Source organism: Grammomys surdaster, unplaced genomic scaffold (genome assembly GCF_004785775.1).
Source record: "Grammomys surdaster isolate TR1022 unplaced genomic scaffold, NIH_TR_1.0 271, whole genome shotgun sequence".
Taxonomy (NCBI): Eukaryota; Metazoa; Chordata; class Mammalia; order Rodentia; family Muridae; genus Grammomys; species Grammomys surdaster.
The window spans coordinates 9,412,311-9,438,703 of record NW_021604712.1 but is presented as its reverse complement, the minus strand read 5'-3'; the positions used below and the strand labels follow the sequence as shown (position 1 = coordinate 9,438,703).

The following is a 26,393-nucleotide window of genomic DNA, read 5'->3' as shown; positions in this document are numbered from 1 at the left end:
AGAGAGAGAGAGAGAGAGAGAGAGAGAGAGAGAGAGAGAGAGAGAGAGAAATCACTTGGCGCTGGATTACAGATGGTTGTGAGCTATCGTGTGGGAGCTGGGAATTGAATTTGGGTCCTCTGGGGTAGCAGCCAGAGCTCTTAACTACTAAGCCGTCTGAGCCATCTCTGCAGCCCCACATTTCAGCGTTCTTATCACAGGTTTTTTTAAGAGTTCCCTTTGCTGGCTTCTTGCCTAGGCTGTTATTTTGGGGGACAGGTGTGTGCTCGGGGGTGGGGTAGGGATTGTCACAGAAGCCTACATCCCTCTTTCTCATCTGTGAGTCTGCAGTCACCAATTCTGCAAAAGTAGCTTCCTGGCCCTTTAAATTTAAGAATTTTTAATCATAGGGATTTTGAATTTAAAAAATACTTTCAATTTGCTGTTAGAAAGAGTTAAATGCTCATGTGTTTATGGACTACATCCACCTTAGTCCTTGTGGCTTATGGTTCCTACTTACCTCTGAATCTGGTTTTCTAAGCCGGTTGGGAGTTCAGAGTCTACACTCATGGCCAAAGCCTTCCGACACAGCTCTTGCTGGCTCTAATATTATCCCGGCTCATAAAATTTTACTTTTTCTGGTTTCTGGGCCAGTTTGTGCAAGGCCGAGATGGTCTGTTCCGTAGCACTCTCTCTTAGATCTGTACATGTGTGTTCTGTGTTAGAGATGGCTGGCTCCCCACTGCTTCAGCCACTCTACCAGAAGGTCCACTATTCCTTTTTAGATAGTTTCATAAATCATAATTTTCTAGTCATTCACTCTCGCTGCCTTAAGTTTTCAAATATATTAGCTTAACGTCCTGGTGAGTATCTCCTTATTACCCGTTAATCCTTGGCTTTATCTTTGGCTGCATCTTTCTTTTCATTTGTAATTCTACTTCTCTGAGTGATTTATTTTATTTTATTTTCATGTCTGTACTGAGGTAGATTTATCTCTCCTGCTGGGTTATAAAGGAAGTCTTTCCAGCTGTTTAACTTTTCTCTATTACTAATTTATTTTCTACTTTACAGAGTTCTAACTTTAACTCTCTTTCTCTCTGTTTTCTTGAAGTTAAAAATATTTAGCTGGACGCTTTGTAGCTGGATGCTTGAAATCACCTTGGCTTCAACCAGTGTGGGAGGGGCTACAGCGCCCTTCTGATGTCGTATTTTCATGTCATTATGTCACGCATATCTGAAGTCCACATGGGTCAAGCATGTATGCTAATGTATGCTAATTTCTAAACATATGGGACATTTCATCTCTTCCTGTTACCAATATCTAATAATTGTTGTCAAATCAGATATTGTCTTGTTAATTAATTCTTTGATGCTGGAGAGATGTATTCTAGGTTCTGGGACTTCATCAGTCTCTGGAGAAGAGTGTTGTCCCCCCTGTTGGGTAGAGTTACATCTGCTGGAGCATGCCTATTGGCAACGTGGCTCTAACTTGTCCACTTCAGTGACACGTGTCTCTGTGACCTGGCTTGAGACCCAGCCTTGTGTGTGTGGCCTTTGTTGTCAGGAGACCTGGTAGATGAGTAGGGTTTAGGTCCATGAGACTGAGAGGGCCTGAGCTTAGAGAGTAACATGAATACTGTTGAGGAAAAGCCAGGGCATGGTTTAACCTCTGCAGAGAGGATCAAAGAGTAAAGGAGGAAAGGGCCAGGCCTGAAGGCCCAGGGGAACGACCCTATCTCATAGTCAGGGGAGAGTTGTTGCCTGGGGTTCAGGGGAGGCACCTGCAGGGAGAACAAGTGCTTGTGCTTGTGTAGACCTGGGCTGCAGGGCAGGGTCATACTTGTATGGTGATTTTTATAAGGCAAAGATGACAGTGTGACTGGCCATGTAGCAAGGACGTCCTCGGCTGTATGAGGACCATGAGAGCAGAACTCTCACAGACAGAAGTTGGGTTCTAAGAGAGCATGATTGACTAAAGGATTGAAGAACCAGGTCACAATGGAACCGGGGTGGTCGAGGTCATGATGAGTTGTGGTGATGGAGGGACATTGGTGTGGGGCCTGTCTGGAGCTGTGTTCATGACTGCTGACATCAGGGAAAGAATCAGGGAATCAGGATCGTCATTTGCCTGGCTATCAAAGTGGGCACCAGTGGCAGGAAGGTGGCTGAGGAGGAAGGTAAGCTCATGAATGGTGGTAGTCAACACCAGGAGGAAGAAGCCATGATGTGGGACTTGGTAGTAGAGCCTCAGGGTGAGTCATAATGACTGTGTTGGTACCCATAATGCCCCTTCCCTGGAGACACGGCCTTGGCTACAGAAGTAATTGCATAGCCCAGAACATTTCTGAGAGAGAGCAAGGGAGAACAAAAGTAGCTTAAGCTAGCGTAGCAGGGCTGAGAAAACAGGACGCACACTACCTTTTAGAAAGGGTTCTCAAGCAGCTAAGAAGGCACAGGGGAATCAGAAGCAGGAGATGAGTAGTTTATTTGAGGACTTTTTTTTTTTCTTTAATATGGTTCCCAAGGGCTCAGTAGGAGAAGTAGCCATGGGACTCAGGAAGAAGTAGTCTGAAAGGTCTGATGCAGAGTGAAGAGGCAGACACAGTTGGCTCTGGTGTCAGGGACACACTGCAGGTGCTGGGTAGGAGGCTGACTGTGACATTGAAGGACAGCCAAAACAGTTGGCTGGCTGCATCAGGAAGTGTAAGAAGCTGACCTATGTGGGGGTCCCATTCACTCCCTCGTGACTCCCTGGCCACTCCAGCCTGTGATTTCCAGATGCTTTAGAGCTGCGATTGCCTGTCAGACAAGCTGTGTTTCCATTTCCTCATCTGGTCCTGGTCTCTGTGAAAGTCTCCCCCAACAGCCAAGAGGTGCCGCACGCAGCTGTCCTCAGATCTGCAGAGTTGTGGGGTGCTGCTCTGCATCCACCTCCAGGCACATTCAGCTCTGGTAGAGAAGACAAGCAAGCCATGCCCGGTGGGGTGGTCAAACGCAGTGGGTGGCGGTGTGTGTGGGGCGGGGGAGTGTTGGCTTTCTTGCAAGTGAGGCAGATGTGGAAGACTTATGAAGAAGCTGACAGAGAGGGACCAAAAGCTGCTAAATTTAGCCCACATTCAGGGGCGCAGTTACAGAGTGGTGTAACAAGTAATTAGACCTGTTCCTGAGAACCCAATGTTGTTTCTCAAAGTCTGTGTCTTTCATTGGCATCAGAGAGAAACCATAACAGAATGAATGTATCTTTGAAAAGAGGCAGTCTGCCCCGACTCTGCGGAGAGCTCTGGAGGCTTCAGCATTGCCAGGCTGTATCCTATGATACTGCAGTCCATCTAAGGCAGTGGTTCTCTACTTGTATGTGGTGAACCCATTAGGGGTCACATATTACATATCCTGCTTACCAGATATTTAGATTATATGCATAACAGCAAAATTCTAGTTCTGTAGTAGGAACAAAATAATTTTATGGTTGGGGGTCTCCACAGCATGAGGATCTGTGTTAAAGGGTGGCTACACTAGGGAAGAACCACTGAGAGCCTGCAGAGGATGCAGTCCATAGAAGGCGTGGGCAGGCCTTGGGTGGATGTGAAAGATGTCTGTGGACGGGCAAATAAACCCAGCTAGGACCTTGCTTGAGTCTATGCTGAGGGCTTACCTGGGAAGCCAGGCCACATGGCGGCCAGGGCTGCAAAACCTGGGCTACACTGCCTACCTGGCTTCATTAGAGCATCTGGGCTGTGCTGGTCAAAGCTTTGTGGAACACCCACTAAACACTCCTCCTGCTCGCTGCAGCATCTCAGATCCATGCAAGGGGTAAACCGACCACACACCACTGGAGTTGGGGTCCACAGCGGCCATTCTAGTCCTCACAACCTGTGCCCATCCTGGGGTAACAGAATGGATTTGCCTGTCACTCTTTGAGAGAGAAGGCGCCTGGCAGCCGCATCAGATCCTCACTGTGATTGATGTCTTATCACATGAGGGGTAGCTGTGGAGCCCTTGAAAAGCAAGACATGTAAGACTACCATCCTATGAGTCACTGAAAGCCTCGCTAGAGCCAGTCAACATCTCTGGAGAAGACTTGTCACCAGCATCGGGTGATGAGGGTATCGGAGACACTGGCTGTCAGCTCCAGCAGGCAGTGCACATACATCAGACAGGATTTCACAGACCCAGATGAGCAGCCCCCAAGCTCAAAGCGAATTTGTCTTTGCAGACTTGTGAACATAAGAGATGACATACGGCATGAATCTGTTTTACAGAATCAGAACTCTGGGACTTAAAAAATGTCTCAGCCTGGAATCAGCCATATATTGCAGACTCAGATGAGTATGTAAAAGTAAATGGATGAGAAGTGTCAGCTTCAGGGAAACTGGAAAAGGCAGTGGATTGCTAGACACAGGTGCTGTCACATGCCTGGCAGGTAGGAGTCTAGGGTGCTTGTGCGTGGCTCAGCACCCTAGCACCGTCCTCCACTGCTGCTGCCCCTTTGGGAGGAGACTTAGCCAGCAAGGTGCTGCTATGCTCACATTGACCTTTTGATTCTTTCCCAAGTAGGGTTATTTTCCCTATGGAACCATCAATAAGGTCTTTCTTTCCTTGGTATCTCTAAAAGATCGATGCAAAGATTCCCAAGGGTACCCCGGTCTGTGGGTGCTCAGTTTCCTCATATAGGATGATATAGTATTTATGGGGAGCCTATACACATCCTCTTACGTACTCTAAATCACCTCTAGATGACTGGTCATTCTTAACACAGTGCAAGCATGATAGAAATTATTGTTGTATTGTATTGTTTAGGGAATAAAGTCTCAGGGAAAAGTCTGTATGCGGTTTGTACATGTCAGTACAGATGTACTAGCCAGCCTCATAGGCCTAAGGTGTAATTGGCTCATGAGTCAGTAATGACAAACCCCCCCCCCATCTTTTTTTTTTTTTTCCTGAATGTTTTCAGAGAAGCTAGTTGAATTCAGAGATGCAGAACGCGTGGATACAGAGGGCTGCCTGTATAGTCGAAAAAGAAAAGAAACCAAAGGGCGAATGAGATTTGTTATCTGACCTTACAACCAATTTCATTTGGTCTATTTGTCCTCCTAAAGTGGGGTGCACGCTTGTTCCTTTCTTCAAGAGACAATATACAAGAAGCCACCAGGCCCCTCTAAAGCATTTCCTGTGCTGCATGCCTACCACGGTTTTCCTTACCACAGCCTCGGGCGGAGGAATAGTACTGTTCTCCTTACGTGGAAAGGGAAATGAAGGCAAAGAGAAATGAAGGAGCTGTGCCCAAAGTCCCTTTTCAATTAAACAGAGCTAGCGTGAACAGCCCGCCTTCAGAGCCAAGACCTCGCTCAGCTGCTGAGTTAGGTCCTAATGGACTTCCTCTGTGGGGTGTGCAAGGTGATAACTGGGAGGTGAAGTCCTTGTTCCCTTTGTGTCCCCACCCCCACTCAGTCTTTCATTTGAAGAACAGTAGATATGCTCTCTCTGCTAAGTCTCTGAGAACACAGGTTCCTGTTTGTCTATTAGGACACATTTTGGTAGATAGAGCTTGGTGATGCCCTCTGAGCCCCTGGTGGCCAGGATGGCTTCTCCTGGGTCTTGCTCTACTCATTTTTATAGGCACATCTTCTGAAGCAGGGTCTGGCTGCCCCAGGTCCTGCCAAATCTCCCATATTTAGGACTGTGCTCTGCTCTAATGGCCGCTCAAGTCCATGCTAAAGCAATCTATGAGGGAATGGATGGTGTCCATGGAGACCTGTGGTAGCTGAATAAGATGAAAGCATCAGTCAGAGGAAGAGAGGGAGGCAGGGACAGAGCTACCCAGCAGCACTGTCAGTAAGCACACAAGGAGATACAGAAGGCTGGCTGGGTCTTCCTTGGGTCCCTGGTATGCAAGACACTACTGCATGCCTCCTGTCAGGGAGTCCCGGGTGGGAAGGGCACAGTGGACCAACTGCTTTCTTCTGTCTTCCTTTGAAGCAACTAGTTTACTTGATCAGTGTTCTGGAGGTTTTACTTTGAATATGAAAGCTCTGCCAAAATTATTTATCAGCAAATATTCCAGAGACCATAGGTGTTAGCGTGAAGTGGCTGGAGAGTAATCCAATGCCTCTCTACCTTTGAGAGAGGAGAAACTGAGGCTGGTAAAAGATCACAGAACCCCAGTTCCAGGGGATTCAATGCCCTCTTCTCACCTCCAATCAGTGTAAACGAGGTACATAGGCAAAACACCCATGTTTAAAATATAAAAATAAATGGATCTACGTTTTTTTCTTTTTTAAAATTTTACCTATATCGGGCTAGAAGAGATGGCTCAGAAGTTAAGAGATGAGCACTTTTCCAGAGGACTTGGGTTCAGTTCCCAGCACCTACATCTTGGCTTATAATGGTCTGTAACTTCAGTCCCAGGGGATCCAACGCTCTCTCTGGCCTCCACAGATACCTGGTGTGTACACACGGTATACAGACACACATGAAGGTAAAACATCCATAAACATAATTAAAAAAAAATTTGAGGTTTTCCCTGTCTTCCTGAACCCTGAGGTTTCCATCTTGATAAAAACAAGCTACTATATATGGGTCAGCACGGACACATAGTCACTGGGCTACGTTCCCTGCAGGCCCCAAGGCTGCCTCTCAAGATAGGGATCAGGTAAAGGAAGCTGAGCTTGCTGTATGTTTGAGGTACTCTTATGTGTTAGTCTAGGGCTGAAAACTTAGGGTGGGCCAGGCCACTGTGGCCATCTCTGATAAGACTGCCACCTCCTTCCCTTCCTGTGCCCTTTTTACCTTTAAAGGACACCACATGATAGGAATGGCCAGAGGAAGGGAGAGAGTTGCCTGGAGCCATGGCAGCTAGTCATGAGAGCTGGCAGCCTCCCTGCATTGCCTGTGCCTGCTTCCTCTCTAGTCCCTGGAGCCACAGCCTCCAATGTGCCGAGTGACACAGGAGACAAGTCAACTTCAGGAAATATGTGGAGAGATCACAGAAGATGTATACTAATGGTGATCAAAGATGAGTAACACAGAGTATGTCATCTGGACCATTGTTTTGTGCACAGTTGAGTGTCATTACGTCCATTGATGCTCATGGGTACCGGTCACTACCAACCATTTCTAAGCTGAAACTCTATGTATTAAGAACTCATTCCTCATCTTTCCTCCTCCCAGTCCCCACAACAACTTCCCATCTCCTGTCTGTGTGTGCCTCACTACTACCATGTTCATAGCCATGAACTCTAGCTTGTTTCACTTAACCTAATGTCCTCTGGGTTTATCCCTATTGCATCTTGTGTCTGCGTCTCCTTCCTTTCCAAGGCCAAACCAGCTTCCACTGCACACAGTACATCCCACGATCACCGCCTAAGCCCCTGATGGACACTTGAGCTGCTCCCTGCTTGGCTAACTGTGAGCTTTGTTTCTGTGGGCTTGGGTATGCACCTGTTGCTGACAGCTCCGGCTTTTGCTTCTATACAGGAGAGTCTTAATTTTAAAGTGAAAAGTTTGAAGATTCCTTCCTCTAGATATCTTTTAGTTTCCCTTTGCATAACTACTCTCCAGCGAGGGTTTTAGATATTAAAGTTTAAGTCATTTCTCTCATAAAGTCAAATCTTGTTTTCTCCCCACCCGCTTTATATAACCTGCAATCTTCTCCAACATGGTCTTTCTCCATGAAGTAGACCCAAACAGCATCCTAGCCCTAAGCCTCCCTTTGCTGTGTGCTGTGCACAGCCATTTGTGCCCAGGGTCTCAGGTGAATTTCACCGCCTGAGCAGTCAGAGGTAGTCATTTCTATGAGCAACTCTGAGCTTGTGACTTTTTCAGCTAGGACTTTCTGAGGATAAGGCCGTCATCACCCTGCTTCCTCTACACTCAGGGAAACAAAAATAAACAGGGGCCTTTTAGAGACAGGAATGTCTGTGCCAGTGTCCAGATGCTAGGTGCCCAGATCACAGGCCACTGACAACCTGCAGACATGTTAGGGCAGGCTCTACAGTAATAGTAGCAATTAAATGAGGCACTAATGTCAAAAACTTGGTATAAAACTCATGTACAATATGAATATTGGCTTCTTAAGGGAGAGTTCAAGAACCCTGCCTCCTATCATAGGATCCCTGCATGGGCCCTTGGGTCTCTCCTAACTATAGAGACCAGATGCAGTTAGACCCTCGTAGTTAGCAGGCCAACAGGGACACACGGTGTGACCCCATCCTTATTAATGAGTCAGCTGCAGGGTGGATATCCCATGGAAAGGTCGTGAGTCCTAATAGAACACGAGGTGCTCATACCTGGGGACATTATGGGCAGGTCCACGCCTCCGGCAGCCTCCCTACCTCAAGATCACCTTCTTTGGAATGAGTCTCCTTTTCTTTCTCTTTCTTCTACAACACTCCAGGGCCTCTCAGGCTCTGCTTTGGTTAGAGGAGGGAATAGTGATGGAACTCAAATAACCCATCTGTCATTTACAGCACAGAGCTAAAGAGAGGGACTCTGAGATTACAGGAGCTGAAGCATTTGAGCTTTTGTCTTTTAGACCACAGATTCTATTTGTTTCTTTATTGGGACAGGGTGTCATGTAAACCAGGCTGGCTCTGAACTCTCCACGTAGCAAAGCTATTCAATACTAATATGCCTGGCTAGACCACATTTTCACTGTTTATCTTAGTCTGGGTCTTATTGCTGTGAAGAGACACCATGACCATGGCAACTTTTATTATTTTGTCTTTTTTTTTTCCCCCCAGAGCTGAGGACCGAACCCAGGGCCTTGCGCTTGCTAGGGAAGTGCTCTACCACTGAGCTAAATCCCCAACCCCCATGACAACTTTTATAAAGGAAAAAATTTGGGTAGGCTTACAGTTCAGAGATTTTCCATTACTGTCATGGTGGGAGGCATGGCAGCATACAGGCAGACATGGTGCTGGAGAGGGAGCTGAGAGTTTGACATCCTGACCAGCAGGCAGCATAAAGAGAGAGACACTGAACCTGGCTTAAGCTTCTGAAACCTCAAAGCCCACCCCTTGTGACACACAAGGCCACGCCTCCTAATAGTGCCACTCCCTAAGAGTCTACTTTCTTTCTTTCTTTTTTTTTTCTTTTTTCTTTTTTTCAGAGCTGAGGACCGAACCCAAGGCCTTGTGCTTGCTAGTTCTACCACTGAGCTAAATCCCCAATCCCTATGGTTGCCATTTTCATTCAAACCACCACAGTGTTCACTGGGAGACGGAACTGGGAGATTAGGTGCTTTGATTTATTGCAATGAAAGAATAAAATGTAAGAACAAAATTGAAACCAATCACAAGCTCTCAGGAGAGTTAGAATCCTATAAAGGGAGACCGTTGCTGGCTTGGTCTCACCAACCCCAACACTCTGGTGTAGCTGTCACAAAAACAAGGGCAGTTTCTATAGAACTGCAATAGATGCCAGCAGGGCTGTCTCCACATGTGAGCCTCACTGTCCTCAGGCACCCAACAGTGGTCCTCACTGAGGATGAAGCTTGGATTCAAAAGCTCTCCACAGTGATGTGACTGGGGAGAGATAGACCCTTTGAGTGGTGGGTTGGATGTGGGCACATACCCTCAAAGGGACCCACGGAAGGCCAATCCCTTCCTCTCTTGTGTTTTTCCTTTCTGGCTAAAGATTAGTGGTTTTGCTCTGCCATATGTGTCCCCCATGATGCTCTGGCTCATCACAGGCAGCCAGGGCCACTTAATTGTGGAATGATGACCTCCAGAACTGTCAGGTAGAAGAAACATTTTCTCATCACAAACTAACTGCCTGGGGTATTTTGTTACAGTGACAGAAAGCTGACAGTGTAGAGAAGGATTCTGTTCAGTCAGGATTACATTTGGTGAGCAGGTCTCATTAGCAGGGTGGGCCGTAGGGCAGGGTGAGATTGGCATGTGGCTGAAGGGCACAATATGAGGGGTACCCAAAGACTCCAGCGTGAAGACAAATAACAATTAATTCGTGAAAAACCCATGAACAAAATATTAAAATTTGCAGTTCAGCTCAGTGTTGCTGATTTCTCCTTCGCCTTAGCTTCCAGCGTGACCTCCGGAGAGGCTGTGACATTGCTGTTCAATCTCTTCCACTCTAGAGCATTTGTTAGTGGATTTTTTTTTTTCTTTCATGACCTGACCTAAATCCTTTTTACATATTGGGCCAGTTGTTTTGGGAAACATCCTTCCAGTTGGGTTTGTCAGGTCTTGATGGAAGTATATTACAGAGGGACATTGGTGTTGCCATGGCACCAAACCACATCTTAGTCTGTTCTCTATTGCTAATAGCAATCGTACAGAGTTATATAGAAAGAAAAAGATGTTTATTTTGGCTCATGGTTCTCGGGGTCTAAAGTCAAGGGCCCATGCTAGTGATTATGTCCCTGCCAGCAGAGTCCCAAGCTAGGTCAGGCTGTCGTGACATGGCAGGAAACAGGAAGAACATGTTCATATGTTGAGGTGTCTCTCCTTCTTCTTATAAAGCTACCAAGATACAAGTCATGAGGACTCCCCACATGAGCTTCTCACTGCAGTCACCCCGGAAGTTGTCATCTGTAAGCATCGGGTTGGGTTTCTACCGTCTTAAAATTTCACAGTGGGGGCTAAACCACAACGTGGAGAGGGCAAACCATCCCGAGGCATCCACAGCCCCTGGCTCCTGTTTCATCACTTCTCAGGGGATGCTTATGTAGGTCGCTTGACTCAGGTGGTTTTCATCAGGATTTACACTGTAAAATGTCTCGTTTTTACCTTCATAATTGTATTTTGTGGAATATTACTCTGAAACTGTATGAAACATAGCAGATATTCCACCGAAAGCTTGAATTTATTATCAATTTACTCGTGTCCATAGGAACTCATGGTTTCTTGTTTTAGTCGGAGCTCATTACAATGTCTTGTGCCCAGCTTGTTCAGTGGGTGCCCTTCAATCTGGCCTCTGTATCCTCTGTATCTGTATTCTCTAATGTCTCTAGAGTTCTTTGGGCCTTTGCTTGCTTCCTGCCAACATATGTCACATGTTTTTCTGCTATTCCTGTCCCAGAACCAGCCATAGCCCACCGAGCCCTGTTCTTCTTAGTAGGGAAATAGTATTGGTGGCCTTGTAGCTTTGGAGTATTGTTGCACTCAGGCTGTGGGGGACAGGTTGGGACTATGCATCAGTGCCTACATACACCTCATGTGTGGTGCTCTGACCCTGTGACAAAAGTAGGCAACTCTTATTTTGTCTCACCATTTGCAGGGTTTCAGCCCAGAGTCCTACCGCTGTAGCCAAGCAGTAGGTCCTGGTGAGAGTATACAATGGGGCAGAACTACCTGCCTCATGGCAGCCGAGAAGCAAGAGAGGGAAGGCGCTAGGTCCTACTCCTCCCTTCCGTGGCTGTCCTTCAGTGCCTTTCCCCCACTGGGCTCCACCTCCTTTAATGGTTCTTTCTTCTCCCCAAAGCTGGCAACCAAGCTTTTAGCACATGGGCTTTTGGATGACACTTTTCCAAACCACAGCACACACGTGCATTTCTATCTGCATTAAAAAACAGTTTACAAGGACAGCTAATTCCAGTCATAAGCCAAAGAATTCTCAGGGTTCTGCCTTGCTTGAATGACCTTCTCTAGTGCTGGGAGATCTGGCTTCTGTTGTTCCTGATACATTGGTCAGTGCCCCTGCGGCTTACCCATCTGACATATTCATTGATTTCCATCCCCACACTGGGTACCTGCTCATATTTAGATGCCTAGAGTGGGCCACTCTGCCTATAGACTCCCCAGGTTTTCTATTACCAGTAGGGATCCCTTCCCCACTTGCTGAGCTCCATCAGTAGTGCCTGCCCCGGGCTACCCTAGGCCTTCCCCTTGTCCCCTCCCGTACAAGCCATTCTCCTGTTCTTATGACACTTTTTAGAAGACCTCAAGAGAGGAAGGGTTACATATATTACTTTTAAAATCAAGTGAAATCAAAACAGAAGTGAATACTCAGGGAGGAATTAGGATCAGAAATGAAGAATAATAACGAACTTCACACAACCACTAAGAATCCTTTAGCTAGTAAGGTCTCTAAAGAGGAGATCTTCAAAATACAGGCTGCAGAATGCTTCTCGCCATGAGCAGTATGAGCCCAGGCCAAGTGGGTAAGTCAGGCTTCCTCGTCAGAAACCAGGCTGTTTGCTTTAGCAGCTCAAGGGAAAGAAAGTGAAGTCTACAAAATCAAAATTAATGTTACTTTTTTTTTTAAAAAAAGGATTTGCAGGAAGTTGACCAGCTTAATTGCACTGTTTGGGTTTGTATGTGTTGAAGAACATAATTTTAAAGGACTGAGAAATCGTCCAGCATCTTAACTCGGGTGGGACTGTAATTATTGCAATAACAGAATGTGGCTGTGTGTATATGTGACTGAAATGGGAAGCAGTTTGTAAAAAAGTGCTTTAAAAAACAACAAAATGTCTATTCTGTCCCTCTGGACTTCCTTAATTATAAATACCAGGTAGCCCAGCACAGGCTAAATATAGGCTTGGTGGCCATCTCTATTTATAACATTTTTAGGAGGAAGTCACCAGAGCAATTCCGAATTAATTTGGTGTGTAGGCTTTTATAGGCTCTAATTAGTTGTGTTTTTCTTAAGCAGGCCAACTGGGATCAATAGCGTTATATAACTGAACCCAGGGGACCATGACTGAGACATGGACTCTTCCAGAAAGCCAAGGCCTTTGGAAGATGTCAGCCCAAAGAAAGCCCAGCAGCTCCAGAAGCCAGCATGCTGCAGCTGCAAAAAAAAGGGCTGGAGACATCTGTGTCCAGCCAAGGGCAGGCTCCAGGAGCAACAAAGGGAACTTTCTGCAGTCAGAAGCTACAGATCTGCTCCCCATTCAAGTGGAGACCTTGAAGGGGGACAGTCCCATGGCTGCTTATCAGCTGTTCCCTTGAGGCGAGATTTAGCCGCTCTAGCCTGGAGAGGTGGGATGATGTTTTCCTGGACTGTCCAAAATATGCACTTAGGAAACTCCCCTCGGAGCCAGCTTTCTGGCCCCAGGGCTGATGGGCCTTTGGAAGACTTGGTGTCATCTGGGGTAGATGCTGGGGCTCAGCAGTGGCCCTGCTGTACATCAGACACGGGTCGATTAGACTGTCACTCCTCCTTCATTCCTTCAAGTAACGCTGTCTTGAAGAATACAGAGTGAGTTCCAGCTGGCAGCCCATCGGGCTCAGTAAACATAAGAGTAAGTGCTCGTGCTTAAAATAAAAACCCAAGACTCCGCTCTGCCACTGCTCGGGGTCTGCTCTCCTTCAGAATCTTCCCATGTGGCTCTGCAAGTTCTTCGTGCTCCTATCTGTGGGTGTGCTCCCCATGAATAAACTCCAGCCGCCTGAGTGGAGGAGGAGCTGTGCTTTCTAGATACCCCAAGCCACTACCATCAGTGGGTCCCTCAACTCCATAGCACGGTAGTTTCCTGGGGCAGGGACTGGCTGGGAGAGAGTAAAAGGAAGACAGCTGTGCCCAGAAGGGAAGGAGCTGTCAGTCTTCCCTCTGGACTCACACTTTTCCCTGGGCTATATATAGGTGTAATGAGAACTGAGTCTGAGACATCTGAGAAGGCTTCCTGGAGGCAGTGATGACTGTAGGATAAGGTTAACAATGGCAGGAGTGAGTGGAGTCAGAGTCAGAGGACTAGCAGAAGCTCACACAGGACTATGAAGCAACAAGAGAGGAGAAAGGTTCTTACACATGACAGAGTCTCTTATGGACAGAGGCCAGTATGTGTGACAAGAGAGGTGGTCCTGTGTCAGTGAGGAGCTGGGTGGAATGGCAGTGTAGTGATGTTGAAGTGATAAAGGGGCCAGCACAGCACCTTGCGGGGGGGAGGGGGCTAGTCCCCATCAAAGGCCTGTCCCGTGGGAAGAGGCTGTGGACCATTTGAGGGGCTGCTTTGACAAGGTTGGGTGGTACCTTCCACCATGCTGTGGAGCTTCTCAGAAGACAGGTAGACTTGTGGGGGGGGGGCAGGAGGCAAAGCAATGATGGTGGCTCTGGTTGTATGAGTCATCTGCTGACACCTGTACTGTGCCAAGTCTGAGGACACAGATGCTGAGAGTATGGCCCCGCCTCCCAGTACTTCGGGCCTTGAGAATGCAGGGTACCCAGGACCCATGTAGGTGGGGGGAGAGGCGGCTCTAGAGGGGCCAGTGGTCCTGTGTTGTGCCCTGGGGATAGGGGTGGAAGAGGGCAACCAGCTAGCAGCCTCCTGGGAAAAGTTTAGCCTCTGTCTTCTCCAGAACCCACAAGCTTCTGAACCAGAACCTCTCTGCCCCATCACCACCCAGGACTCTGTAACCAGAACCTCCATCTGAGGTCAGACCCAACTCATAGCAGATTTACTGGAGCTATTTACCTGTTTTTGAAGTATACTACAGTGGGGAGCTATAGACCTAGGGCTTCTGAATTAGGGCAGTCAGCACAGGCCCCAGCAGCCCATTTGATATAATGGTTATGGGAAAATCAAAGGTTTTCTGGGCTTTGGTCACGAGCCCTGCATAAATACACACTCACACTTACACACACACACACACACACACACACACACACATCCATACACCTGAATGCTTGTGTATTTATAGATATAGATTCCTACACATTCATATACATATGTGAAATACATTCATAAATACATAATGCATGCATATATACATAGACATAAACACATGTATATCTAAACACACACATTTTTATAAATCCACACATCTGAATATATATATAATATATATATATAACATACATACATATATGTATTTTAATACTAGTATATCTCACACACAGCAGAACAAACAGGTCTTCGTACAACTTGAACATCCATCCATCCACCCACACATACACACAGAGGCATGGCATAATAAAAAATATGCCATTGAGTTTAATGCATGACCCTATACTTTCCCCTGGAAACAGAAGAGTATCACTCACTGAGATATGGACCCCGTGTGGAAAACCTCCTATTGAGGACAGATGTTGGGTTTCTGGCGTCTCTGTGGCAGCTATTGGCCTTTAATTGCACCAAAAGATAGAGGTTTAATACCTAAGAATCCTAGCTGTGTTGTTAACATGATCCGTGGTCTCGAAGATATGACTTTACTGCTGTATGCTTCAGTTCCCCTATCTGCAAGATGAGGTTAGACTTAACAGCTAGCTGCTTGGGTTGTGAATTCATCTGAACTTTTGAGTTTGCTGCATGGGATGGGTGTGGTCCTCTAAGCTAGGTGGTGCACTCAGTGGCAGTGGAAGAGTCCCAGGGAGGGACAGAATGGGGCATTGCTCCCAATTCCATTCTCTCTCTGTACCATCTTGTCTGTCCTGTCTACCTATATTACCTAGTGCATTTTGAAATGTCGAATAGAGCCTCCTGGCAGAGAGAATTGAACTACATCTGACTCTTCTCTCTGTGAGTTTTTGATCTCATTTCTTCTAGTGTTCTGGTTGAGAACATTTAGCAAGGCCTTTAATGATGTTTTAATGATATTACCAATTTTATCAACTAATGTATATAGTTACATATTGACGTCGAGTAGCGAAACATGAGCATTTGATATTCAGCAAATTGTTTTATTGGATAGTGCTCGAGAGACTGATTCTGATGAACACATCGTGAAAATTCCACGGGCAAGAAAGGAGAAAAGAACATATTGAATCTTTTTTTTTTTTTATGTTAAGATTTAAGGAACAGTGCCTCCTACTGCAGCCGGCAGCTTTGCTGATGAAGAGCAGACAGAGGCCTGGGAAGGGCAGAGTGGAACAGAACAGAAAGGCCATAGGTCTGGTGGGGCTGGCTTCTCCTGTTCCCGCAAAGGGGAGGGGAGAAGAGCTGCCCTCTGCTTGTGTGTGGACATGTTTGTGGCATCCAGTGCATTTCTGTAATGATGGACTATCCAGAGACTGGCTTGAGAGGTGCTAGGCAGAGTTGTGCCCATGGGAGCAGAGTCAGTGTCTGGTATAAACTGTCCCAGCTCATGGCCCAGAGACAGCCCAGGATACACAGACAGACAGACAGACAGACAGACAGACAGCCGAGGAACTGTGTTAATATGAATGTGAGTATCAAACAAGGATAAGATGTTTATAGCCTGGGCAAGAAGCTCAGTGGGACAGGCTTAGCTTATGTGAGGCTCAGTGTTTAGTCCCCAACACCCATTTTCTTCCAGAAAAGGCTTTGTGCTTCCTGCCACTTCTGTCTATCGGAGTCCTTTATTATCTGAGGGTTCATATTTCATAATTGTAGTTACCCACAGTCCACCACAGCCTAAAGAGATTAAATAAAAAATTGCAAACACTTTCTACATTTCATATATAACTTGCCCTCTAATAGATAAAGTTATAGATAGTATATTATATAGTAGATATAGTTACATTTATTGTGGTTGTTTTATTTTGTTATTAAACCTTATGCCTAATTGTAGTAATTAATGTATGTATGCATAGGGAAAATGATAATTATCTTTGGGGTTTGGTGCTATTAGTAACTTCAAGCACACCCATGTTCTTAGGTAGGCGACTCCTATGTTCTTACAGGTCTAGCTTCTGCCAGTTTGACCCTGAAGATACACCAAAAGAATGGCAGTCTTCTTAGGTCTTATTTGTATGCGCGTATGTCCTTTATTGTCAGCTGTGTTTGTTTGTCTTTAGACAGAATGGTGATGTTGCTAACTCAGAAATTTGGAGTTCCCCCCTCCCTATGTAACACTGGGGTCTCGGTCTCCTCATTCAATGACCTCATCTTATAAATGGGAAGACTGAGGCTGAGAGTCACAGAGCAATGAGTCCCTCTGACTAATCTGAGTCAGGGTCAGAGCACAGTCACATAATCTGGTTGAACTAAGAGAACTCACCCATCCCTGAGAGAGACTCTGTCCAAACCTGAACCTGCCACTCTGGTATCCTGTCTTCTCTCCTCATAATGACAGGCCAAGGGGAGGTGAGAAAGAGCAGTTTCCGAGCCTAGGAAGTGCACCCTAGAGTCAGTGCTGCAGGGGCAGGTCAGGTGAGAATCCAAGAAGAGCCGAGACAGCAGCGCAGGAGAAGCAACAGGAAATGGCGACATAAGCAAACAAATGGGTGTGACCTGTAATGCTAGAAATGGGACCTGGGAATGTACCCAAAGGAAGTGAAAGCAGGGACTTGGGCAAATATTAGCATACCCTGTTCATAGTGGTGACATTCACAATAGCCAAATGAAGACCTGTGTCCGTCAACATGTCGATATGTCCTTACAATGCAGTGTTCATTGGCAATCAAAAGGAAGGAAACCTTGACACATAATACAACATGGATAACCTTGAAGTCATGATGCTCATCAAAATGAGCACAAAAGGGCAGATGCTGCATGGCTCCACTAAAGTAGCCTCACTGTGTTGGCAGCCAGTGTTGCAAGGGCAGGTGGATGTCTTGGCTAGTGCTGCCTTCTCATCCGCAGTGGAACTCAACCCTCCTGCTGAGTTATACACATGTGTCCAAACAGGTGCAGTGTTGGACACTGCTGACCCCTGAGGCCATTTGCCTAGTTAGTATTTTGGGGACCAGTTGTTCCTTTCCTTCTTCCAAGAGAACAGCTCATCATTGGAGGCCATTTTTAAGGCCATTTCTAAGGATGATCTCAGTGGCCCAGAGACAAGGGGACTGAGTGGCTTTGGGGCTTGTATCAAGGGAAAGGATGGCTCTTATGGCTTGGTTCAGCTACCTGGAGGCCAGTACTTTTCTGAATGGCCTCCAGGATCTCCGTTCAATGGCTGGTGGCTCAGCATTGAGTCCATTCCTTTGCCAGCAAATTTTATTCACCTAAGAGGGAATAAAATTTCCCTAAGAGGGAACTGGCTTAAATTCATAGCCTTGGAAAACCAACCGTTATGTGAAACCCACCAGGGATAGCAACTGCTCATAAGCAAACTTACTAACTGCTGCTGTCTAGAAAGTCTCTCTGACTGTCTCTGGCTAGAAGCAGGTCTACCATCCTCTGGCAGTCTTTGGATCACTTGTTTGCAGAAGTGAGCAATGAGATTTACCTGCAAGAAGAGCAACATGCCTGTGTACAAGACAGAAACCGTGAAGTTTGTCATGGCCAAAAAAAGATGTCTTGAAACAGGAAATGAGCAGAGAATTAGAACTGCGGATAACTCTGACTGGGTACTTACTACCTTCCAGGAGCCCTGTTAGCCCCTCACATACACAAGCATCCCCTTCAGATCTGGAAGAATCAATCCTGCAAAGTGGTGCTTAGAGTCTCATGAGGAGATGAAAACCCAGAGAGGATAAGTCCAGGTTTTCCAGCAGGACGGAGTTAGTATATGTGTACAGCCAGATTAGTCCCAATCCATGGCATCCCAGAGCTGAAGGGAGAATAGAGGGGCCTCGAAGAGGAGCCAGAGGGCCAATCCCAGCACCCGGTAAGAGCTGTCATTTGTTAGCACCACCCGAGGGTCCTGGCACCAAGAAGGTGACACTTGATTGTCACAGTGCTTGAAGTTCTTTCTGTGTAAGAACAGAACATGCCAGAACAAATTTAAGTGGAGGGGCTTTGTTTATCTTTCCCCATTAACTAATTTATTCTCTTTGTATCCAATCACAGAACCCCTCTTCTCCCAGTCCCTTTCTCTCCTCTTGTGTTTCTCTCCCCTCCCCTTCTCCTCTGAGAAGGGGGCCCCTCCCCTTATCACCCCATCCTTGGCACATCAAGTCACTGCAGGACTAGGTACAACCTCTCCCACTGAGGCCAGACAAGAGGTCCAGTCAGGGGAAAATTATCCATAGGCAGACAGCACAGTCAGGGACAGCCCTGCTCCAGTTGTTGGAGGACCCGCATTAAGAGAACTGCACATCTGCTGCTTATGTGCGTGGGGGTGGGAGGGGGAGGGATTAGGTCCAGCCCATGTTTGGTGCTTAAGTGTCTGGGAGTCCCCAGGGGTCCAGATTAGTCAATTCTGTTGGTCTTCTTGTAGAGTCCCTGTGGAGGCTCTATTTTAAAAACAGAAGGCTCTCTCCTAAATGCAAGAACAGGAAGCAGTGGGACTGTCAGGCTGGCTAGCAAAGAAAGCTGAGGACAGCAAAGAACCCAGCAGAAACTCGTTTGTACCGAGTTTCTACCGTCTTAATCAAAGAAGAGAAAATGGCCACTCTTAGCATCTAAATCCCCCCAGGTCTCTCTCAGGGCTGTCATCTCTATTGGGCATCTACAGGTTGTAGCCAACAGTGATCAACAAGTCCTAGTGAATAGAACAATGATAAGACACAGCCTCTTCCATTAAATGTTTTCTACCTCTGTTGACTATATGTAACTCTGCAAGCATGAGTGGATAGAGGTGGCCTGCTTACTCCTCAGTCCCTCTTGAATCAGACGCTCAGGTGGCTGAGAAGGGCCACAGAGGTGTCTGTGTAACTTCAGTTCCCCTGCATTTTCAGGCTCTGCTTTTGAGGCCAGTGGCTAACCAGTGATGTAATGCAGCCAGGGACAGCTAGAATACAGGCCTCTGAAAGCTATGTTCTCGTACTCAAGAGTCATTTGACACTGGGCAAGTCCACATGACAGGGAGGGCGTGAGCATCGACCTTTCTTGAAGATGGGGGAATCAGGCCACAGGGCCTCTCTTGTTGGAAAATTGGGACACCCCAGGGGGTTGTGTGTTCTTATCTGACCTCTTACAGTCCCGGGGCAGATGGACACGTGTGTGTTTTCTTTGGCTTCCTCTATGCGCTTGAGAGTGAGTGCCCCATTCTTAGAGATTTTGGTTTACTCATGGTGTGGAGAGGAAGGAGAGTGTTTATAATGAATGTTTTGGTATAGACCTGACTTGACAGTAACTTCGCTATCTCAGTGATACTTGACCCAAAATAAACACTAATTCGCGTCCAAAATACTTGGCCACAATATTATAAACTTAGACAATATTAACCAGTGGGATGTGTGTGCTTCCTCAGAAACATTACCTTGGGTTGTTTATCTGAAAAGAACTATCCAGTCTGTCCTTCGGGTTCCTAAACACTGACTGTTTGCCAGAGGCACAGGTGGGCAGCAGGGCGCAGAGGGCTCTCCTGGAAGCTGAATTATGGGAAGGAGGGCTTTTGAAACATCTTTGAGGTGTTTTAGAGAATGGTAACCTGCTTCTTGTTTTGCAGATTGGAAACCTGGATGATTACTATCATTTTTACCACAGCAAGACCTTCAAGAGATCGACCTTGAGCAGCAGGGGCCCTCACACCTTCCTCAGAATGGACCCACAGGTACACGCCTCCAGGGAGGCTTCCTCCCCAAGGATGAGAGCATCCCGCTCTACCCTTCTCAAAGTGGACCAAATGGGTTTCTATTCTCAAAAGTTAATTTCTATATTTACGTTGAATAAAAGGTAGCAGAGACAGAGCAACGTGTCACATCCACTCAATGCTCTCAACCTTTGTATCTTTACCAGACTTGAGAAAAATACTTGACTTTAGTTAATATGTTGAAATCTATCAATATTTTAAAAATCAGTAGAGCTTGGGAGATATCTCAGCAATAAAGCCCTTGCCCAGCATGCACAAAACCTTGGGTTCATCCCCCGTACTGTAAAAGTTTATTTAATTTTAAAAATAAAAATATGCAATCATTACAATATACATATATATACACATACAAACATATGTATGTATGAATGTATGTATGTATATGTATGTATGATGTTTACCAATAAACCAAACCCTTAAGGCAAATGTTTAATAATGAAATCAGTGATCAGGTAGAAAGAAAGTTTTCTGGTTATTATGATATGTATCTTAATGGCTGCCATTGACTTAAATACTGGAGCAGTAAGTATGACTCTTTCCTTAAAAATTTACATGATCTCTTTCAGATTTAAGTAAATTAGTTTGAAGTTTTTGTGTAACCCATGTTGACTGGGTCAGTAAGTTATGCTTCCTTTCCACCTATATTTGAAATTAATGTTGACAACTTGCAGTCAGCAGATACTTGGTAAAAGAGTACAACTGCCCAAGAGGCTGCTGGGCCTTTCACAGGTTCATTTATTCAGTAGGTGCTTTTTAAATACCTGCCCTGTGGCTTATTCTGCCTCCAGCAAGGGCAGTGAAGCTGGCAGCTGGGCTGGCCAAAAATGAAGCAACACATTTGGTCACAGCATGAGCTGTAAGGGAAAAGGACATGCATGTGAGAAACAGTACTAACCACAAGGAGGTGTGGCCATTGATAGGCCTCTATCTTAAAAGCAATGCTCGAAATGCCAGGCTGAACTCACTGTCTGTCTGGCACACAAAATGATATCAGCCATCTCCAGAGAACATTTACAATAGTTTCCGTGGAAGAACAGGTTATTGATGTTACCACAAGCCACTCCACTGACTATCATGGCTTTACTGTGTTGACAGAGCTGGGGGAGGGGAGAGAAACAGTCCATGCCAGGACACAGTGATGAATTATTCTGCTCTGGGTCATCGGTCTATGGGCATTCTGGTTTGAGTGTAGTTGAAGTAGCTCCCCCACCCCATGTAAGTGGGGCATGGAAGGCAGAGATCCTGAATGTATTTGTGAGTGAATTTTATAGGTTGATGGTTGAGAGGATGGATGGATGGATGGATGGATGGATGGATGGATGGATGGATGGGTGGACAGACTGATGAAGGGGTGGATGAGTGGGTGAATACATGATTGGTGGATGCTTGGGTGGATGAATAGGTGGATTAGTGGGTGGGTAGGGTGAACAGATGGATAAACACAAGAACGGATGAATAAATGCAAAGATACAGATAAAGGACATTCTGCTAACTCTGTTATTCCTTCCACAAGGAAAGGAATCTAATGTTTGTTAGCAGATTCTTATGTGTCTGGGCATTTTAAAGCACGCCATCTCACCTAATTACACGGGGTTATAATTATATCTACCTGTGGTCACGATACAGAACGTGAAGAAGTGTTTTGCAGAGGAACGAGGGCATTCCCTTCCCTTAGGAAGCCAAGCCATAAACGTGGCTGCTCATACTTCCAGAGTGGGAGTAATTAGTGAACCGTGAGCAGGGCCGGTCCTCAGGGCCGATAGCTGGGAGCCGGTGCACAGCCGGAACATGGAAGAGCTGTGATGGGTTCTGTGAGTTGAAAGTGAGCCATCGCCTGTCTTAGGGGAAAGGCTAAGCTAAGAGAGAAGTTAGCACCACATCACTCACTACAGCTTCTCTCTGAGCAAGCAGCTGATACGTCCTGTAAAGACAACATGCTTTCTCTTCATCTGAAATCTCCATCATCTTCCAATTCCTGCCTCTCAGGGAGTTAAAAACTGGGGAGAGTATTTGTATGGAGAATGCTCTGACATGGGGGCTCTTTGATAAGAGCCTTAGCTCCCAATCCCTTTCAAGAGGGTGTCCAAGAATTAAAACTGCTTTTTGATAGTCAGACAAATACAGAATCAAAATAGGAGGCACAGAGAATGCTTTGTGGTGTTTTGTTTGGGTTCCAGGTACTGGGGTTTGAACCTAGGGCCTCCTGTATAATAAGCAAGTAACCTACCACTGAGCTGTGTTCTCAGCCCCCTTTTGTATTTTTATTAGGAAACAAAGTCTAGATAACTTGCCTTGGCAGCACTTTTGATCCTCCTGACTCAGCCTTTTGAGTAGCTGAGATTACAGACCAGAGCCATCAGCCCTGGAAGTCGTAAACCTTCCTAAGGTACTTAGCTGGGCACGTCTTCTTTTTCAAAAACATGAACTGTATGATTGTGGTATGCAGAGCTGCTCAGGAGTTCTCGTACTGGTGAGGCCTCGGTAATGCTGTGGCAGAAGGTTCATGCATGGGCCATGCCTGCCGGGCAGCAGGGACATATTCCAAGAGATTCCCTAGTCTTACCTGTATTCAGCTGAGATGGTTGGTTGATTCATGTTGGTTGTGTTGAAAGGAGTGTGTTCAGTTTGGGTATCTCTGCAAAATGTTCCCCGAGGATTAGTTGTATGATTTTATTTGAGACAGGGACACATTCTGTATCACAGGCTAAAATCCACCCAAAATCCACCTTGTAGCCCATGGTGACTTAGAATTTATGGCAAGCCTCCTGTCTCAGCTTCCCAAATGCTGGTGTTACAGTCATGAGCCACCATACCCTGCAGTTGTATCCCTGATGTAAGCAGAAGGAAGAACAGACTTCCTAGGGTAAGGCTCTGGCAGTTAGCTTTTTCCAAATAAAAACCCCTTTTACCTAGTTTCTTGGTTCCTGGCAGGGCTGCCATCAAAGCGTCCTGCCAATAAAAAATAAAGAGGAAAAAGGTGAAAAGCCTGCCGGTCCCAGCCTCGCCTGAGACCTGCCAGTGATTGGCTGATTGTCTCTCTCAATCTAATTAAAGCTTCAACCCCAGGGAAAACATATAGACCAATTAGGAATTCTGAACCGCAAATGAAATGCCTCTGTTTACATAGGTCTAGTTTTAAGGCAAGCCAAATGAATCTGCTGTCCATCTGATGAATTTTTACTTTACCCAGTCATTTCTAATTTGATGAAATTAGCTGTTTCATAGAATTACTTAATACTGTCCCTTATCAGAACCATTTTCTTCCGTTAGCCTTTTATGATACCCTTATACTTGGAAAGGTCTATAATTAATGTTATTAACAAAAGGAAAAGATGATTTAATATTATTCAGAGACATTGGAATGTAGTTGCCCATGTGCTGGAATGACCAAACTGGAAATGAATGTTATAGGTCTTAGGATAAAGTCCAATAGAATACAGATGGCGTTTAATTTTAATTACCTTCAGTTTCTGTTGTATCAAAGCGGCTTGATGAGTGATGGAATTTACTGTCCACCCCAACATCATATAAAACGGATTGAGTGTACATTTGTTTAAACAAAACACAAGGGGGAGGCAGCGAAGGAGGGGTGCTTGTCTCTATTTACACACAGACACACATGTGACTCCTGCTAGGCACCTCCTGTACTCATCCTCCGTGGCTTCTCTGTAGGCCAGCACTGTCTTTGCATTCTCTGATACTTATAATAACATATATTTTTATATGTTTGACTGTTTTGCCTGCATGTATGTCTGTACCACATATATGCAGTTCCTGTGGAAGCTAGAAGAAAGCATGGGATCCCCTGAAACTGGAGTTACAGATGGTTGTTAGCCAGCATATGGGTGCTAGGAATTAAACTCCAGTCCTCTGGAAGAGTGGCTGGTGCTTTTAACTGCTGAGCTACTTACTCCCTTCTGTACGTTAATTAACCTCTGTGTGATTTCCTCTTGAAGGGGCCGGTTTTCATTCCTTTACTGATCAGCCCTGTCACAGGGAGAACAACCTACATGTTCCCAGTGTGCAGTATTGGTCACTGGGTTTCTCAAAAGGCTGTCATCTAAGCAAAATGAAACCATTTTTAACTTGTCCTTCTGCTGAACGTCTGCAGAAGGGCAGATGTTACAGAAGCCTCAGCCAATAGCTGAAAGGGCTCACAAATTTTTTAAAAATTACTCGTTCTGATTCTGTTCCAAACTGGCTTATAGTTTAGAGGCTGCCGCGTGTGTCTTCCAAACCTTACATTTTAGCTAGATGACTCTAGTTCAGCCCTTTCCTTCCCTTTGGTTCTCGGCCAGTTGGATGATGGAAATGGAAAGATGGAGATGTTATTGGAGAGAGAGAGCTTCAGCGCCTGCTTCCGGGCTGTGGAGATCTGGCTGTTGGTGCCTCCTGTCGGGGCTTTAATGCTCCCCAGTTGCAGCGTGATTTCGGGGGCCGCAGCAGGCATTCTGCTTAGTGCAATGGGACTTTGCCCCAGAGTTTAATCAGAGCTCAGGTTTCTTTCCAGCAGTGATGCAACATTTAAACAGATCTTTCCATTAACCACAGATGGAATTTTATCTGACAGTTTGTGTGTGAGAGCCGTTCAAATAGCAAACAAACAGAGAGTTCCTGGCAGTTAGCAGCATACAGACAGTGAGTGACCACAGTGGTCTCCGGGGCCAATGGACTATGTAATGGGCAGGCTGCTCTCCTGCCCAGGATGGATCTGGCCACATGGGTAGGGATAGCGCTCTAGCACCCTGACTGGAGATCTCACAAGACTACTACTTTCTTCCCAAGCAGTACTGAAGACCAACCACCACAAGTTCGTGGCTGTCTCTCTGTATTTCAGTACAGCACAACTGATTTCAGGAGCATGGCTGGTGGCAATTGGCAAAGGGTTTGAATTTTAAAACGTACCTCAAAAGACAATGTTTTTATAATTTTACCTGCATATCTGGCACTTCTCAGTGACATCAAAGGCCTCACAGCCTCAAAGAGAGGTACTCATTTGTGTTTTCTGGCTTGAGTTGGCAGGTGCCCCTTCCCCAACTTGCTTCATTGGTCAGGGCCAGCCCTCTTCCTGTATTTCCCAGTCCACATCCCAACCTCTCTCCCCTGGATTACAGCAATGTCCTCTAGGCTGTCCTCTGGTGAGCCTCCTTGTTTCCTCTGACCCACAGCTAACCTCTCCACTCCCTGTGTCCCCTCCCCCAGCCCAACCACACCAGCTTTTGTAGTCCCCCCTGATGACTTCACTCTTCACTCCTGTTCAGCCTTTGCACAGGTCACCCCCTATCTTTCCCCATCTTTCTCTTTGCCACCTCTCTCTGATCTCAAATATCCCTGCTACCAGGGAGCCAGTGGTTTGATCAACATCCTCAGGGCATGGTCTGCTCTTCCTACAAGTTGTGTATTTGTGTTCTAGATTTAGCCTGGGATGGGTACGCACCACAGTATTTAATAGTAACAGCAATCATGACTAGTAGTTTGCTTAGGATCTGGTCGGTGACAGAAAGAGAAGTGGCAGGGAGCTGCGTTGGGTACCTCTGAGTTCTACAACGGGCTGGGGAGCATATCCAGTGTGCTACGACTGATAGAACCAGTGCAGAATAATGGGAAGGCAGACCAACCAGACTGATATTCTCTTGGGGAGAGGAGCTTGGTCACTGAAATAGGATTCCTTGCCAACACAATATGAAGCTGTTGCGAGCCAAGGCCACGTCTCATTTATTTGTTATTTTATCCCCTTACAAGCCCAGCAGTCGCCCAGTAAAAGCTAACAGATGCCGAATAAATGTTTATTGAAATGTCTCTCAATTTTCACAGACCAGGCTCGAGCCTATCATGGCTACCTGACTTTATTTGCATATCAACTGTTTTCTATCTAAATGTTTTAGATATAAATTGTGGTTCACCCTAATTCGGTGATCCTAAAACCCATACGGGAAGCTGAGTTAGGAAAGCCTCATCAAATGTTGCTGAAACCAAAATGATAGACGCGGGGAGTGCGGGCCAGTGTCTGCCAGAGTCGCTGTGACAAAGGGTCCCAGACCGCGTGGCTTCAGTAACAGATACCTACCTATGTCTCACAATCCCGGACTGGGGGTGATGGGGAAGGTCTCTGCTGGGTGTTTCTGTGAGATCTTC

The 26,393-nt window shown here is 46.1% G+C and overlaps 1 protein-coding gene across 1 annotated transcript in view; it reads left to right on the top strand.

Annotated features, from left to right (window-relative positions):
- Pcsk6 (proprotein convertase subtilisin/kexin type 6) overlaps nt 1–26,393 on the top strand; it is a 183,895-nt gene that overhangs the window by 26,181 nt on the left and 131,321 nt on the right. Inside the window, exon 2 of the mRNA XM_028776685.1 lies at nt 20,115–20,219. Coding sequence (XP_028632518.1) covers nt 20,208–20,219 — 12 coding nt within the window. The 5' untranslated portion in view covers nt 20,115–20,207. The remainder of the gene's footprint in view (nt 1–20,114; nt 20,220–26,393) is intronic.